We start from the raw sequence: 19097 nt of genomic DNA, 5'->3' as shown, positions 1-19097 counted from the left end.
AATCAGTTCTGAATATTCACTGTAAGGACTGATGCTGAAGCTGAAACTCTACTTTGGGCACCTGATGCAAAGAACTGATTCAATTTAAAAGACCCTGATGCTGGGAAAGATTGAAGGCAGGAGAAGAAGGAGACAACAGAGGATGAGACAGTTGGATGGCATCACCAACTCAATGGACATGGGTTTGGGTGAACTCAGGGAGTTTGTGATGGACAGGGAGGCCTGCCGTGCTGCAGTCTATGGGGTTGCAAAGAGTCAGACACAAATGAGTAACTGAACTGAACTGAATATGAGTTTCCCTAATGACTGATGCTAGACATCTTTCCATGCACTTATTTTCCATCTATATTTATTATTTGGTTAAATATCTGTTTAAATCTTCTCCCCATTTTTGTGGCTTTCTTATTAAACATTGACAGTTGTTAATATTAGCAAGAAATCAAGTTCTTTGTTAAACATATGATTTTCAAATATCTTCTCATAGTCTATGGTCTGTCTCTGCATTACTTTAATGGACTCTTTCAAAGAGCATGATGTTTTTTTTATTTTAATTAAGTCCAATTTATCAATATATTTCTTTGTGGATCACATATCTGGTGTCATATCTAAGAAATCTTTGCTGAACACAAGTTCACATAAATTTTTTCTCATATCCCTGGAATTGTATATTTTACATCTACAATCCATTTTAAATTATTAGCATTGTATAATATACAGATCAAAGTTTATTTGTTTAAATATAGATATTCTAAGTGTTCCATAAACTGCATATGCACTCTATCATAAATCAATTATCTATATATGTATTTGTGTACTTTTGGACTTTAGTCTGTTCCACTGACTTACTTGTCTATATTACACCAATACTACTTTCTTGATTATTGTGGCCTTATAATAAGTCTTGAAATCGAATAGCGTTAGTCCTCCATCTTTGTTCTTTAGAATTGTTTGTTTGTGGTTTTCTAGGTCCTTTGCATAGCTATATGAATTTAAATGTCATCTTTCCAATATCTAAAGAAGGAAGCTCACTAGGATTTTGGTTGTGAGTACACTGAATACACACATTAATTTTTGTATTAACATCTGAAGATTAACATCTTAAGGATATTGAGTCTTTTAATCCACCAACATTGAATATCTCTTCATTTTAAAATTTAGGTCTTTAATTTCTCTCAGCATGTTTTACAGTAATCATTGTATAGAGTTTTTACATCTTCTATCATATTTATCTTTAAAATTTTCTTTTCTTGATACTATTGCTAATGGTATTGTTTAATATCAATTTCAAATTGTTTGTAGGTAGTGTATAAAATGCCAAAGATTTTTGAATACTGATCTTTTCTTCTACAGAATTTTTTCTTGCTTAATAGTATTGTTAATGTTATTTTTTAAGCTTTTCTAGTTTTATTGAGATATAATTTACACTTTATAAACTTAAGGTGTATAGCACAATTATTAGACTTACATATGCCATGAAATGATTACCACAATAAGTTTAGTAAGCATCCATCATCAATATAAAATTAAAGAAAAAAAATGTCCTTGTAATGAGAACTCTTAGAATTTACTCTAACAACTTTCATCTATAACATGTAGCTGTACCCCACTCCAGTACTCTTGCCTGGAAAATCCCATAGACGGAGGAGCCTGGTGGGCTGCAATCCATGGGGTTGCTAAGAGTCGGACACGACTGAGCGACTTCACTTTCACTTTTCACTGTCATGCAATGGAGAAGGAAATGGCAACCCACTCCAGTGTTCTTGCCTGGAGAATCCCAGGGACGGGGGAGTCTGGTGGGCTGCCGTCTATGGGGTCGCACAGAGTTGGACACGACTGAAGCGACTTAGCAGCAGCTGTGTCTATTACATCCCTAGTACTTATATATAAATGGTAGTTTGTACATTTCCACTGCCTTCCTTCAGTTTCTGCTCCCTTAAGCCCCTGCCTTAGTAACAAATTTGATCTATTTTTCTGAGTTAGTTAGTTGAGTGGTTGGTTGGTTTTTGAAGCATAATTGGTCTACAACACTGTTAGCTCCTATTACACAGCATGGTGATGTGGTTTTCTATGCATTTCAAACTTTCCATCACACTAAGTCTAGTTACAACACATCAGCACACAAAGATATTACACAGTTACTGACTATAATGCCCACACTGCACATTTCATATCCGTGACTCACTTATTTTGCAACTACAGGTTTGTACCTCCTAACTCCCTCACCTATTTAATTCCTCCCCTCAACTCCCTTCTTTCTGGCAAGCAGTTGTTTGTTCTCTGTATCTATACCACTTTGTTTCTGTTGTGTGATGTTTGTTCATTCGTTTTTAAATAGATTCCACACATAAGTGAAATCATACAGTATTTGTCTTTGAACATATTTAACTTATATTTAAATACCCTCTATTTCCATCCTTGTTGTTACAAATGGCAAGATTTCATCATTATTTATGACTAATATTCCACTGCATGTGTGTTGCATCTTTTTTTATACATTCATCTATTTATAGGCACTTGGGTTGTTTCTATAACTTGGCTATTGTAAATAATGCTGTAATAATTACTGAGATGCATATATCTTTTCTAATTAGTGCTTTTCTTCTCTTCAGCTAAATACCCAGGAGTAGAAACTAAACTTGTATGTATGCTTTGTATATTTTAGATATAAATCCCTTATCAGATATATCCTTTACAAATATCTTCTCCCATTCAGTAGACAGCCTTTACCTTTTGCTGGTGCTTTCTTTTACTGAAAAAAAGATTTTTAGTTTGATGTAGTCCCATTTGTTTATTTTTTATTTGTTTTCTTTGCCTGAGGAGACATCCAAAACTATCACTAGGACTGAAGTCAAAGAGTGTACTGCCTGTTTTCTTCCAGTACTTTTGTGATCTCAGGTCTTACATTTAAGCCTTTAATCCATCTTGAATTTATTTTTGTTTATGGTATGAGAGAGTAGACCAGTTTGATTCTTTTGCATGTAACTGCCCAGTTTTCCCAATACCGTTTGTTGAAGAAGCTGTCTTTTCCCCATTGTATATACCTTCATTGTTGTAGCTTAATTGTCCATATAAGATTGGTTTTATTTCCACTGATTTATGTGTCTGGTTTTTGCCTGTGCTATACGTTTTGATGACTGTAGCTCTGTAGTACAGTTTGAAATCAGGGGAGCATGATTTCTTCTTTCATGAGATTATTTTGGCTGCTTAGGGTCTTTTGTTTCCTTACAAATTTTAGCATTGGTTGTTCTAGTTCTCTGAAAAATGTCATTGATATTTTTAGGGATTGCACTGAATCTGAAGTTCTCATTGGGTAGTATGGTCATTTTAACAATATTAATTATTTCACCCATTCAGTTCAGTTCAGGTCAGTCACTCAGTCATGTCCGACTCTTTGCGACCCCATGAATCGCAGCACGCCAGGCCTCCCTGTCCGTCACCAACTCCCGGAGTTCACTGAGACTCACGTTAACATGGTCTATCTTTCCATCTGTGTGTATCATCTTCTATTTCATTCATCATTGTCCGTTATAGTCTTCTGAGTACAAGTCCTTTACCTTCCTAGATTTACTTCTAGGTATTCTGTTCTTGTAATGCATTTAAAATGGAATCGTTTTCTTTTCCTTTTAATTTTTAAAAATGTATTTGTTTTTGGCTGTGCTGGATCTTCATTGCTATGAAGTTGCAGTGAGTGCGGGTTACTCTTCACTGCAATGTGCGGGCTTCTCATCTCAGTGGCTTCTCTTCTTGCAGAGCACAGTCTCTGAGGCACACAGGCTTCAGCAGCTGTGGCCTCAGTAACTGCGGCTTGTGGACTCTCAGCGCACAGGCTCAGAAGTTGCGGTCACAGCTTAAATGCCTCACAGCATGTGGGATTTTCCCAGACCAGGGATCAAACCAGTGTCCCCTGTATTGCAAGGTGGATTCTTAACTACTGGACCACCTGGGAAGCTGGGGATTGTTTTCTAAATTTCTGATAGTATGGTGTTAGTGTATAGAAATGCAACAGATTTCTGTGTATTAAATTTATACCCTACAACATTACCAAATTCACTGATGAGCTCTAGTAGTTTTTATATCCTGTTTTGAATCCTTTCCAGCCACTCTATATATTTTCATTAGAGTATTTAGAACATTTACATTTCAAGAAATTATTACTAGGTATGTACTTTATCGTCATTTTGTTCACTTTGGGGGGTTTGTTTCTGTGGGTCTTTTTTGTTCCTTTCTCTTCTTTTGCTCTCATCCCTTGTGATTTGATGACTCTTTTTCGTGTTATGTTTGGATTCCTTTCTTGTGTGTGTGTCTGTGTAACTAAGAGATTTTTGATTTGCAGTTACCATAAGGTAGGTATCCACAGACAGAGATACACATATCATTATTTTGTTATTTATCTCAAGTTCAAACACATTTTAATAACCCTGCATTTTTGCTCCACCCATGTTTCCTGTTTTTTACACAAAAAGATGTAATCAAAAAAAGATATAATCTTTTTGTGTACCCCTTAACTATTTATTGCAGATATAATTTGATTAGTTTTGTCTTTTAGTCTTTCTACTGATTTACATGTGGTTGATTTACTGTCTTCCCTTCATGTTGCCGTTACCAGTGAGTTTTTTCCTTTTCTAATTTTCGTGTTTCTAGTAATGGCCTCTCCTTTTCCAGTTAGAGAAGTCTTTTTAATATTTCTTAAAAAGCTAGTTTGGTGGTACTGACTCTTTTAGCTTTTGCTTATCTAACTGTTTATCTCTCCATCACATCTGAATAAAAGCCCTGTTTGGTATAGTATTAGGTTTTTTCCCTTTCATCACTTTAAATACATTAAGCCACTCCCTTCTGGCCTACAGAGTTTCTGTTGAAAAGTCAATTGATAGCCTCATGGGAGTTAATAATACTACTTTTAATATTGATTTCTACAGTTGTAGGTAGCATATATAAATGACATAGATTCTTGTAGATTGATTAGTATCTTACAAACTTGCTAAGCTCATTTTATTACAGTATTTTTTTGGATTTTCTACATAGGCAATGGTGTTGACAACAGTTTTGCTTCTCATGCCTTTTGTTTATTTTTTTCTTACATTATTGCAGTGGTTAGAAGCTTTATTTGGATTTTTAAATTGTCTTCTACTTGAATTTTTATCATATGGATTACTGGTATAATAATTGTGTTAACATTCTTCTCTGATAATCTTAACATATACATCAGTTATGGGTCTGTAATTTTGCTAATCATTATGGGTTGTATTTTTCTGCTGATTTGAATTTCTTTTAATTTTTCAAGGGTTATTAGGTCTTGTAAATTTTACCATTTTGGAAACTAGATATTTTTGTATTTTTATAAATAAGCTTTGTTCTGGAATGCAGCTAATTTATAGGTAAATGCTTTGCCTTTTTGAGCTCTTGCTTCCAAGATTTGTTAGAGCCAAAGTAGTGCTCAGTTTAGAGCTAATTATTACCCGTTACTGAGGCAAGATCCTTCTGTATTCTATACGCTCTGTGATTTTGGAGGTTTCCCAGTCTAACTGGTCAGAACAGGTACTAACCCCAACAGAGTGTGTGTGATGGGTTCTGCTTGCTTTAATTTATTTTTTCCTTTGTAGCCTCAGACTCAGGTACTTTACTCACATATATGCTAGTTAGTACTCTGCTTCATACTTCATCCTCTATAGATACGCTGTGTCTTCTGGTATACTATCCTCTGAACTCTAGCTGCACTGATTTTTTCTGGACTCTCAGCTTAATTGCTTCAACTCAGGGAGTTTGACAGAATCTGTATGGTTCCCCCTTCCTGTACCTTGACCTCAAAACCCTCTTAAGGCAGTAAGCTGGAGGAATTATAAGGCTCACCTTAAATTTTTCCTACCTCTCATGTATCACTGTCTTTCACTGACCGAGTCCTCTGTCATGTAAACCACTGTCTCAATTTTTGTCAAAATTTTGGTTGGCTTTTGTAGTAGGGGAAATGTGTTATTCCATCTTGGCTGAAAGTGGAAATCCAGAACAATTGCTAAATATAAATTTATAAGGAAATAAAAGGATCTTAATTTACATTATTAGTAATTTGAAAAAGTAGCTATATTTAAAATCACTTTTAAGACTATCATTTTTTTATTTATAAACTATGTATTTGAACCAATATAGGCAGCATGAACTAATTCTTGGTAAAGTGCATGAATTTATTGAGAGAATGTCAAAGAGCTCATAGAAATAAGTAAGAAGCCTCAAAAAGTAGATTCTAAAAAGCATCGAGAACCCTAAAAAGGCAAGCAAAAGTACATTATAGGACTACTCTTCTAGGCGAGATGCCCCCGTGCCTCCACCCCCGGGATCTGATGCACTGCGGTATCCAGTTTTACACTGGATGCTGCAGGTAATCTCTGGCTGACCATGGGCTTTTTTCTTACTTTCTCAAAAATCAAAATCTTGAGGGAGCAGTCCAATCAGATGAGCCTAACTCATACACCTGCTCATGAGAAGACTAGTTTGTATCTCCTTTTGGTTGATTTAGAGGGCTTCCCTGATAGCTCAATTGGTAAAGAATCTGCCTGCAATGCAGGAGAGCCCGGTTTGATTCCTGTGTCGGGAAGATCCACTGAAGAAGGGATAGACGAGGCAAGGCCCTGACTCACATGTACACTGAATAAGCCCCAAACAGGAGAGAGGATGAATATTAGGCACCAGGAAGGTATAGTTTTTGTATAAATTTGTAATATATATTGTTGCATTTAACTTGCTAATGTTTTGTTGATGCTACTGCATCTAAGTTTATGAGAGATACTGTTCTGTGTGATCCTTTTTTTTTTTTTTTTTTTTTTACTGTCTTTGGCTTTGCTATCAGAACAATACCAGCCTCATCAATCAAGTTAGGAAGTATTCCTTCCTTTTATACTTTCTAGAAGATACTGTGTAGAATCACTGTTAATTCCTTAAATATTTGGTAGAATTCCCCAGTGAAATCATCTGGGCCAGCATATGTTTTAGGGGTACTTTGTAAATGGTGGATTCACTTTGTTTAATCGTTCCTTCTATAACTATTCAAATTATCTAGTTCATTTTGGGTGAGGTTTTTTTTCTGTTTTTGAGAATTAGTCCATATTACCTGTCAAATTTATATGCATGGAGTTACTTTTGGTAGGCCCTTATTCTTTAAATATCTATGAAGATAGATATTGCCTATTTTATTCCTCATAACAGTAAATTGTATGTTTTCTGCTTTTTTTTCTTTGTTAATCTTGATAGTGATGTGTCAATTTTATTGATCTTTAAAATAATAAGGTGCTTTTTTTTTGTTTGATTGATTTCTACTTGTATTATTATTTGCTTCCTTCTGATTCTTTTGAGTTTATTTTGCTCTTAAGTTCGTGGGTGGGACCTTAGATTATTGAGGTATTTCCTATTTTTTATTGTATGCATTTAATACTATAAATTTCCCTCTCAATCCTGTTTTAGTTTGGTCCCACAATTGCAGTATGTGGTATTTTCATTTTCATTCAGGTAAATGTATTTTCTGTTAATTTCTCTTCAGACTTCTTTGATCTGTGGGTTCTTAGAAGTGTGTTACGCGGTTTCCAAGTCTTTAGAGATTGTCTCATTATTGTTTGATGACAGTTTGATTCTGCTATGGTATAGTGCTCTGTATAGTTTCAGTTCTTTTATACTTTAAAGGTCTGTTTTGTAACCCAAAATATGGCCTATTTTGCTATATATTCCATTTGTATTCAGAGAATAGGTATTCTGCTTCTGTTGACCGGAGTGTTCCATAAATATAAATTAGTTTAAGCTGACTGACTGTGCTATTCAGTACTTTTTTTATCTCTCTTGAGAGAGGAGTAATAAAGTTTTCAAGTATATTTTTGGATTTATCTTTTTTCTTTCAGTTTTACTAGCTTTTTCCTCTTAGATCTTGAGTCTCTGTTGTTAGCTGCACACTTAAGTATAATTGTTTGCTCTTTGTAAATTGACCATTTATAATTTTGCAATGTTTCTTTATCCCAGTTTATTTATCAATGTTTCTTTATTCTTGATTCTAAAGCCTGATATTATTATATTTATTTTAGATTTCTTTTGTTTAGTGTTTGTATGTTATGATTTTTTCATCTTTTGACTTTCAATATATATGTCATTATTTATTGTAGATTTCATGTAGACTGAGTTTAGCTTAGGTTTACTTTTTTAAATAATCTGACAATCGCTGCCTTTAAATAGGTAGGTTTAGATTAGGGATCAATAAATACACTCTATAAGGAACCAGACAGCAAATATTTAGCCTTCACAAGACTTGTGCTGTCTGTTGTATATTCTCAGTTATCTGGGAGCCAACTGTGGTCTTCCCAGAGACTGGGGAAGACATCAGACACCACATTTGACTTCTCACTCTAGCCCACTACAAATGGCCAGTCTCCCTGGAAGGAGCAAGTACACATATCTGCCATCCCAGCTTTTCTGACTGCTGCCCAAGGAAGGAACAGGTCCTGGGATCACTTGGCTGTGATAGCCAAGGGGCCTTGTATTCACAGGACTATAAACAAAAGAGCAGTTATTAATAGGCGTAAGAACACCCCTCCTGCAGTGATAAACTCAAGCTTAGCACAGAGGGAGCAGGCAGGAAAAGCCTATCTCCCAGTTTCTCTCTAAAAGCAACCTAACTACATATTTTCTCCTCCACTGCTTAAGGATCCAGCTTCCCATCTGCCTGCATCTATGTGCCAGCTGCCATCCTCTCCCTTGGGCCACTGACACATCCAAGCCATCCTTAACTACTGGGGGTGACTACAGACAAAGAAGGACACCTGGGCAATCACAAAGATTTGATGAACAGCCAAGAACTCAGGGTTGGTTAAGTGATAAGGCTATTTAGTCAGTATAATTATAGATAAGGTTACTGTTATAGATACAGAGCTATGGGCTTCCCTCATATCTCAGTCGGTAAAGAATCTGCCTAAAGTGCAGGAGACCCAGGTTCGGTTCCTGGGTCAGGAAGATCCCCTGGAGAAGGAAATGGCAATCCACTCCAGTATTCTTGCCTGGAAAATCCCATGGACAGAGGAGTCTGGTGGGCTACAGTCCATGAGGTATCACAAGAGTCAGACACTACTTAGCAACTAAACCACGACTGTTATAGATAAGGTTCATCTTGTTATTATAGTCATTAAAATACAACTACAATAATTTGTTTATAGATATACAAGGTAAAAGGTACAAATTTTGACATCAAAAATATACATAAAATGCAGGGGGAAAATGAAAGTGTAGAGCTTTATTATGCATTCAAGGTTAAGTTGTTATCAGCTTAAAAAGACTGTTATAAATATGCTTTCTATAAGCCTCATGGTAACCACAAAACACAAACCTATAGAAAATGCACAAAAGAAAGAGAGAAAAGAGTCTAAGCACTAAATAAAATCACCAAATTACAAAGGAAGAGTAAGAAACAAGAAGAAACACAGAAACTACAAAACAGCCAGAAAACAATTAACAAAATTGCAGTAAGTACATACCTATCAACAAACACTTTAAATGTAAATATACTAATTCCCCAAGTAAAAGACATGGAGTATCTGAATGGATTAAAAAAAACAAGCCCCATATTTATGCTGCCTAGAAGAGACTCATTTCAGATATAAGGACACACACAGACTGAAACTGAAGTGATGGAAAATTATATTACATACAAATGGAAACCAAAATAAAACTGGGATAGCAATACTTATATCAGACAAAAAAGACTTTAAGACAAAGACTGCAAGAAGAGACAAAACGGTCATTTTACAATAAAAAGGGATCAATCCAACAAGGATATAACACTTGTAAATATTTATGCACCCAACACAGGAACATCTAAACACATAAAGCAAATATTAATAGACCTAAAGGGAGAAATAGATGGCAATACAATAATACTAGAGGACTTTGACGTTCCACTTTCAGCAATGGATAAAACATTCAGACAGAAAATCAATAAGGAAACACCGAAATTAAGCCACAGGTTTGAAATACAAGACTCACCAGACATTTACAGGACATTCCATATGATAATAACAGAATACACATATTTCTCAAGGGCACATAAAAATTCTCCATATGTTATGTCACAAGTCTTCATAAATTTAAGAAGATTGGGATTATATCAAGCATATTTTCCAACCACAATAGTATGAAACTAGAAATCATTTACACGAAGAGGACTGGAAAATTCACAAATATGTAAAGATTAAACAACATGCCACTAAACAGCCAATTGGTCACAGAATAAATCAAAAGAGAAATTTTTAAATACCCTGAAATAAAATTGAAAGCATATCAAAGCCAATGGGACACAGCAAAAGTTCTTTAAAATGAAGGTTCTTTAAAAAACTAAAAGCAGAACTACCACAAGATGCAGAAATTACACTCCTGGGTATACATCCAAAGAAAATGAAAACACTAATTCGAAAAGACAGTAATACATACACCCCAATAAATGTTGATAGCATTATTTACAGTTGCCAAGATATGGAAGCAACCTAAGTGTCCATCAACAGATGAATGGATAAAGATGTGGTATTTATATACAATGAAATATTACTACTCAGTTATAAAAAAGAATGAAATTCTGCCATTTGCAACAACATGGATGGACCTAGAGGGTATTATGCTTTGTGAAATAAGTCAAACAGAAAACAAGTAACTCTATGTTACCACTTATATGTGAACTCTAAAAAAATAAAGAAAGCTGAGCGCTGAAGAATTGATGCTTTTGAACTGTGTTGTTGGAGAAGACTCTTGAGAGTCCCTTGGACTGCAAGGAGATCCAACCAGTCCATTCTGAGGGAGATCAGTCCTGGGTGTTCATTGGAAGGACTGATGTTGAAGCTGAAACTCCAATGTTTTGGCCACCTGATGCAAAGAGCTGATTCATTGGAAAAGACCCTGATGCTGGGAAAGATTGAAGGCAGGAGAAGAATGGGACAACAGAGGATGAGATGGTTGGATGGCATCACCGACTCAATGGACATGAGTTTGGGTAAACTCTGGGAGTTGGTGATGGACAGGGAGCCTGGCGTGCTGTGGTTCATGGGGTCGCAAAGAGTCAGACACAACTGAGAAACTGAACTGAACTGAACTGAAAAAATAAAATGAATAAATGTATGTAACAAAACAGAGAGACTCAAAGATACAGAGAACAAACTACTGGTTACCAGCAAGGATAAGGAAGGAGGGAGGGGCCAGATAGGGTATAAGACTGAGAGATACAAACTACCATGCATAAGAAAGCAATAAGGATATATTATACAGCACAGGGAAATAAGCTGTTATTTTATAATAATCTTAAAAGGATTATAATCTATAAAAATACTGAATCACTATTTTGTACACCTGAAACTAATATAATATTGCAAATCAACTAGTTTTCAGTAAAAAAAAAAAAAAAGCAATTCTAAGAAATTCATATCAATTAAACCTTAGATGAAGAAAAAAGAATGATCTCAAATAAACAATCTAACTTTATACTTCAAGAAACTAGAAAAAGAATAAACTAATAAGTCCAAAACTAGTACAATAAAGAAAATAAATATCAGAACAGAAATAAATGAAAAAGAGCAAAAGAAAAGATTAATAAAACTGAGGTTTTTTTTTTTAAAGATAAATAGAATAACATAGCTAGACTTGCAAGAGAAAAAAAGGAATTAAATAGATGTAATTATAAATGAAAGTAGAGACATTACAGGTGATGAATTACAAATATAAAGGTCATAAGAGACCATTGTGAAGAATTATACAAAAAATATTTGTTCTTTCTGGTTTTCATCTTTCCTGTTTTTTTGCTTTCTCTGGTTTTCGGTATGAGATTTCATTTTCTCTCATCTGTTAGCATAGCATTTATATTGCTTTTTAAAAATGTTTTAATGGTTTTTCCTAGAATTCCCAATATACATTTACAAGTTATTTACGTTTGCTTTAAAATAGCATTATAACACTTCATTGATATTACAAGTACTTTATAAAAATGTATTCCCAATTCCTCCCTCCCCTTTTATAAGACTGCTGTCATTTTTTCACTATCCATAAATTATAACCACTGAATACCTTAATGCCATGATTATTTTGAAGAATTAACCTATCATAACAATTAAAATAATAAAAATAAAAGAACATAGTCTACCAACATTTATATTCACCTCTAGTGCTCTTTGTTTTATATGGATCTATTAATGCATCTAATAAATCATATCATTTTTTCTGAAGAAATTCTTTACACATTTCTTACAAAGCAGGTTTACTGGTGACAATTCCCTTATATTTTGTTTATGAGTATCTGAGAATATTTCTCCTTCACTTTTGAAAGATACTTTCATTGTATATACCATTCAAGGTTCACTTTTTTCCAATCCTTTACATATTTCACTCCATTCTTTTCTTGCTTGCACGGTTATAAGTAAGGTTTTATTTCCTCTGGCTTTTATTCAAGATTGTTTTTGATTCTGCAGGTTGAATGTAATATGCCTACATGTAGGTTTTTTGGTAATGTTAATCAATTTTGGTATTCCTGAGCTTCCCAAATGTATGGTTTGGTGTCTGTCATTAACTATGGAAAATTCTCAGCCATTATTACTTCACCTATTTCTTCAGTTCTTTTGTCTCCTTCTTCTCTTTCTGGCATTTCCATTATATTTGTGTTACTTCTTTGTAATTGCTTCATTGTTCTTGGATATTCTGTTTCTGGTTTTTTCATTCTTTTTTCTCTTTGCTTTTCAGTTTGAAAAGTTTCCACTGATGTGTCTTCAAAGTCGTTAATACTTTCTTCAGTTCAGTCCAGTTTACTGATGAATCAATGAAAGGAACTCTTCATGTTATTATACAGCTGTTTTGCCTTTCTAGAATTTACTTTAGATATTCTTCTTAGAGTTTCCATTTCTCTGCTTGCATTATCTAGATTTTCTTTCATGTCCACTTTTTCCATTAGAACCCATAGAATATTAATCATAGTTACTTTATGTTCCCAGTCTGATAATTCCAAAATCTCATTTCTTTTAGAGCCAACAACAAATGTTATTAATTATCCTTAACCTGAGACTGTCTTTCATCTTCTTTCTTGAAGAATATTTCCACTGGATAATAAATTATGTGTTGAAAGTTCTTTTCTGTCAGGACTCTTAAGACATTGTTCTACTATCTTTTGAACCTGTGGCTTCTGATGAGAAATTCACAGTCATTGTCTCACTGCACCTATAATTACTATTTTAACATTCTCACTTGATAATGTCAATATCTGGATCCTCTATGGGTCTATTCTATAATATGTTTTGTCTCATGATTTTGTGGCTATCTGGTTTTTGTTTTTTTTTTAATACGAGCCCGTTGTCTACAACCCTTTACAGCTTTGTATGATATTATCTTTCTTTCAGAGTGTCAAGTCTTTCTGCTGCTACAGTGCTGGCTGACCAAATTAATCCAATTAGAGCAAAATTAGCTCCTGGCTGGTTACAGTACTAGAGGGAGCCCCTCACTCCTCGATCTTAGCCTTACAGAGGTATCAGTTAAGAACATGGTGGTTACCATGGCTCCTTCCCAACAGCACATTCTAAAATTGAACTCTTATCTATAGAGCATCACAAGACCAGTGAAAATTTTCTTTGCTTTTTATATTATTTTTACTTTATCTTAGCCTCTTAGCTTCACTGTTATGTAAATGTGCTGAGTGAAACCCTAAAGAGTGTTATCTTATTTGTTTCCATCTCTTCTTACTGATGTTGCGTCTCATTCCGTGGCCTAATTTTTGTCTCTTTAGGCTCAAAGTTCTGTCAAAAAATTGTGCCCGATTTTGGCCATCTTACTATTAGGTTGGTGCAAAAGTAATTGTGGTTTAGCATTGTTGAACTTTGCCCTTTGATATTGGAATACATTCTTAACTAAATGTGCTTAAACATTATACATCATTCTAACGTGCATCTCTCATTTTACATCTTTTGCTAATGAATTACTACTTGCTATTTATTTTGGAAATGATGTTAGACAAAAAACAAATTCGAGAAATTTTCTTATTTGAGTTCGAAATGGGTCATAAAGCAGCAGACAACTCACAACATCAACAATGCATGTGACCGAGGAGCTGCTAGTGAATGTACAGTGCGGTGGTGGTAAAGGAAGTTTTGCAAACAAGGCAAGAGCCTTAAAGGTGAGGAGTGCAGTGGCCGGCCATCGGAAGTTAACAATGACCAACTGAGGGGATCATCGAAGCTGATCCTCTTACAGCTACATAAGAAGTTGCCTAAGAACTCCACGTCGACCAGTCTATGGTTGTTTGGCATTTGAAGCAAACTGGAAAGGTAGAAAAGCTCAATAAATGGGTGCTCACGAGCTGACAGCAAATCAAAAATATTGTCGTTCTGAAGTGTCATCTTCTCTTCTTTTATGCAACTGCTGCTGCTGCTAAGTCGCTTCAGTCGTGTCCGACTCTGTGCGACCCCCATAGACGGAAGCCCACCAGGCTCCCCTATCCCTGGGATTCTCCAGGCAAGAACACCGGAGTGGGTTGCCACTTCCTTCTCCAATGCATGAAAGCGAAAAGTGAAAGTGAAGTCGCTCAGTCATGTCGTATAAAATGCACTTTTCATCACACATCAAATCCAATTGAGAAATGGTTTGTTGCAATGGCACCCCACTCCAGTACTCTTGCCTGGAAAATCCCATGGATGGAGAAGCCTGGTAGGCTGCAGTCCATGGGGTCATTGAGAGTCGGACACGACTAGGCAACTTCACTTTCACTTTTCTCCAGGCAAGAACACTGGAGTGGGTTGCCATTTCCTTCTCCAATGCATGAAAGTGAAACAGAAGTCGCTGTTTCTTGCCAATGTCCAGAAATAGTAAATGTATTCAGGGAAAACAGTAATTGCAGAAGGTTGCTTCTCCTTACAAGGTTTGCCTTTCCCCAGGATTTTGGTGCTTTAGCAGATACTTGCCTAAGCAACTGTCTGATATCTTTAAACAAATCTTTTAAAACATTGATTCAGCTTTTCTAGGTGTACTCAGTGGAAGCACTGGCCTGCCGTGTAGTTGAAGTAGTGCCGGGAGCCGGCATATTGCATATTGAGTGCATATTGCATATTGAGTGCATATTGCATATTGAGTGCAGCACTTTCCACAGCATCATCTTTCAGGATCTGGAATAGCTCAACTGGAATTCTATCACTGCGGGGAGCCAGCGTGAGGAACTCCGCCCATGACAAAGGTCATGAGGAAGGAGGCTCGGCATACGCAAAGGCGGGATCGAGCCTCAGGAGTCCCCCTGGAAATTCTCGAGCATCTACCCCCCAAACCAGAGTCTGCCTACTTTCTGCTTTGTGCTTTCACCTACACCTCTGACTTTACAGGGGGCTGTCCCCCACTACCTCTCTCTGAAAAAAAGAGTTAGCTTACAGCTCCAGTTAATAATTCTTGGATGTGACAGTGTTTCAACCTACAAACTCCTTTGGAAATCCTCTAGCCTGCCTGAATGGGTTTTTCCGGCCACATGTGATTGTTCAGAGCCTCCCAACTGTGAGAGGCAGGAGATGTTCTAAACTGCCTAAACACAGATTCCTTTGAGTAGTTAAAAGATTGATTAGAAATTGTATTGGTGAAGGGTTTTTCACTTGTTGGGCCAATGTTTGCTGCTAAGTCTCCATACTCCTTACCTACTGTGTCCTTGGCAGTGTATTGATTGATATAATGGGTGTATAGAAATGTAAAATGCAGCTTTGTCCAATGCTTTTTGGGAGGCTGGTGCCTGACTTTGGAATAATCACCTTTAGAGAAAAATAAGTTTCTTAAAATGTTAACAGGCCTCCGGGCCAGAAGATGATGTTAATCACCTGAACTTTTGCATATGATAAGTTTGAAAGCCTGGCTTAGATTAGAACCAGGAACTGCTGTCCTTGCATGACTCCACCCCTTCCCCCATTATCCTCTATGCATACCTTAAGGTATAAAAACTACTTTGGAAAATAAAGTGCGGGCCTTGTTCACTGAAACTTGGTCTCCCCATGTCACTCTCTCTCCCAAATTCTAGCTGAGTCTCCATCTGGAGCGCGGAACCCACCATGCTTGCTAATTATGCCTGAGCTTCTAAGATCCGACCGGGGAGGCCTCAGTGTTTCCTCTCCTTCGGGAGAACGGAAGGACGCCTGCGGCCTACGTAAGTGGTGCAAACTTCTTGTCTTGAAGTTTTATTGGTCTCCCGCGTAAACCAAGCTGCTCAGCCCCTTTTCTCCACTGAATTTTCCTACGAGCTATCCTCATTCTATTACTCTTTGTATCCTTAATTAACGTGTAATTAAGCAGTTGTTTCCTGACCCTCGCCTATGCCGTCTCTCCTTCGAATACCCTGGATCAGCTGGGGCTGGACCCCGGCAGAGTAGAAGTCTACTCTTCTTTACTTATTTTATCTGCTTAGTTTTTCAGTTTCTAATTCCAGCTCTGTTTCTCTTCCTTAACATTGCTACTGCTAAGTTACGTCAGTCGTGTCCGACTCTGTGCGACACAAGAACACTGGAGTGGGTTGCCATTTCCTTAACATTAGATAACATTAAAATAATCTGTGCCCAGTTCTTTGAATTTTTTCAGGTTTAACTAAAAGGAGACCTTACTCGTGCATACTTTCAGATGCCTTTGGTTCCATTCTTTGACAAGAAGGCTGACATACCAATTCAGACAAAGGTAAGCCTGGCTTCATACAGTTAGTATGGTCTCCTAGTTGCTAGTTACTTTAATACAGATTTCTACTTCTAGGTTCTGATTCATTTCAATATCTTCTTTCTTTATATGAATGCACAAGCTATTACACCACAAGCTATCCTTATGATATTTCTGCCCTAACAGTGAAAAGTGAAACTCTGCTTTATGTTTCTTTTACATGTTCAATAATGCCAAGAATGTTATGAACCTATTAGGGTTACTGGGTAAATAATTATTGACTAAGAAATATGTGATTGGTTTGGATATGAAAGTACAAAATTATACTTACCCACCATAATCTTCAGTGATCCCAGCAAATGGTATTGGATCACAGTGCACAAAAACTACAAATGCAAGCAGTACAAGGGATACAGCAGATGTAACTATTACAAATCTCATAAGGCCTTTAGAAGATATGTGTAACTTGGAAATAATGATACCTCCCAGAATCTGGCCAAGTGCACCTCCTGGAAGTAAAACAAGTCCTAAAAGAAAGGAGGAAGAGAAAACCCAGTTAAAAATAGTAGATGTATGGCAGACACCACACAATATTGTAAAGCAATTATCCTCCAACAACAAAAAATAGTCAGCTAGAGACAGGACAGAAAATTCACACAGTGATGCAATCTCCTCTGCTCTAAACATACAGCAAACGTAAGTTTAACTAAGAAGCCAAGAGAAAATTTAAAGACACAATAAACAACAAACCTTAACCTTAAGAGAAATACAAATTTGTGCATGGGGCTGATACTACAGGCCTAAAGGACCTAGAATAAGAGGTTCCACAAAATGTGTTACAGCAGTTGTGAGCAATACGATAAAATCAATGCCAGAGAAACAACATTTGAAAGTCTGCAGCCAACTATGATAAATTTAAATAATTAAAGTGATATTAGTCCTGGGCATAAACATGTACTATAATTATGGAGAAATGTAAAAATAAAAAATATTAAATCATATAAAGTAATAAGGTAAGAAAATTTTGTAACATCAAGACTAAAATGAAAACTGTAAAAGCTGCCAGAGAGTCTGTTACTTGCCAAAGGATTATAATTATAGTTTATTTTTTAAAAAGATAAAATTAATAACCTAGACATACATACACACAAGCATACATACACACAATCCTGAGAAGTGGAGTTAGTGAACTGCAAGTGAGCAGCTAAAATTTCCTAAACCAACTGATGGGGATAAAATGAATAAAACATGAATCCACTGAGAGAAGACAGAATAATGGGGGAAGGGGTAGGAAGCAAAAGAGAAGTGCAAAAAAACAAAATATACAATTAAAAAATGAAAAATTAAATATGTCAGAATTCACAATAATGATGTATGAATAAAACAACTATTAGAAAGAAAGATGATGAATTTGATATTTTTTAGAATGGAAAATTTGAAAATAAATAGTAAAAAAAAAAAGTACCATGAAATGTACATCATGAACATGTTTATACCTAATGACATCACATTAGATAAATTATATAAACACTGCCTAGATTTCAAGGAAATTAAAAATCTATAAACAAAGTGTTTTATTTTTTTATTTTTTTTAGTTTTTTGAATGTTGAGTTTTTTGCTTTTTTTTTTTTTAATTTTATTTTATTTTTAAACTTTACAAAATTGTATTAGTTTTGCCAAATATCAAAATGAATCCGCCACAGGTATACATGTGTTCCCCATCCTGAACCCTCCTCCCTCTTCCCTCCCCATACCATCCCTCTGGGTCATCCCAGTGCACTAGCCCCAAGCTGATGTATAGAACAAAGTGTTTTAAATCAGCTGTCTCAGAGATGAAAATTTACTTTACAACACTGTTAAAGATATGTAAAATATTAACTGATTTGAACAGGAGTTACTAAAAAGAGAAATAAAAGCCTATGTCTACAAACAAAAAATCTCTGTTTTCAACAAAGCATGGCTTAAGTAAAAATATGCTGATGAGAATTTAAAATGCTTAGAACCAAACAATAATACAAATTACATCTAAATGTATGAGGTGCTATCAAATAAAATCTATAAGTAATGACACCTCCATCATAACTTGTTAGGAGAACTAAATGAGTTAATACTTAAGTGCTCAGGACAGAGTATAGTCATGCAGCAAACATTATATGAGTGTTTGTTTAAAGGTAGAATTTACAAACAAATTCATTTATTAGAAAAGCAAAAAGTACAAATAGTGTAGAGGCAATATTTATTAAGAAATTTGTGGGAACTTGAAGTGAATCAGAGAGTGAGCAATAAGGCTATAGGTAAAGAAGTCAATAAGAAGTAAACCACATTGCAACTCATAATCTCAGAAATTAAGGGTAGGTATTAATATGACTGAAAGCAAGAGTGAGGTAGACTTAAAAAAACAAAGAGGTTTGGATGGCAGTCTACATAAAATGCTTGATCCCCAATTC

At 35.6% G+C, this 19097-nt stretch overlaps 1 protein-coding gene across 1 annotated transcript in view; it reads right to left on the bottom strand.

Annotated features, from left to right (window-relative positions):
- The window catches only part of LOC102396725 (solute carrier organic anion transporter family member 6A1), a 149605-nt gene that overhangs the window by 75107 nt on the left and 55401 nt on the right, over nt 1-19097 (bottom strand). The window contains exon 8 of the mRNA XM_045166803.1: nt 16982-17177. Coding sequence (XP_045022738.1) covers nt 16982-17177 — 196 coding nt within the window. The remainder of the gene's footprint in view (nt 1-16981; nt 17178-19097) is intronic.

This window comes from Bubalus bubalis, chromosome 9 (genome assembly GCF_019923935.1).
Source record: "Bubalus bubalis isolate 160015118507 breed Murrah chromosome 9, NDDB_SH_1, whole genome shotgun sequence".
NCBI lineage: Eukaryota > Metazoa > Chordata > Mammalia > Artiodactyla > Bovidae > Bubalus > Bubalus bubalis.
The sequence above is the reverse complement of the archived record's forward strand: the minus strand, read 5'-3'. Positions and strand labels throughout refer to the sequence as shown.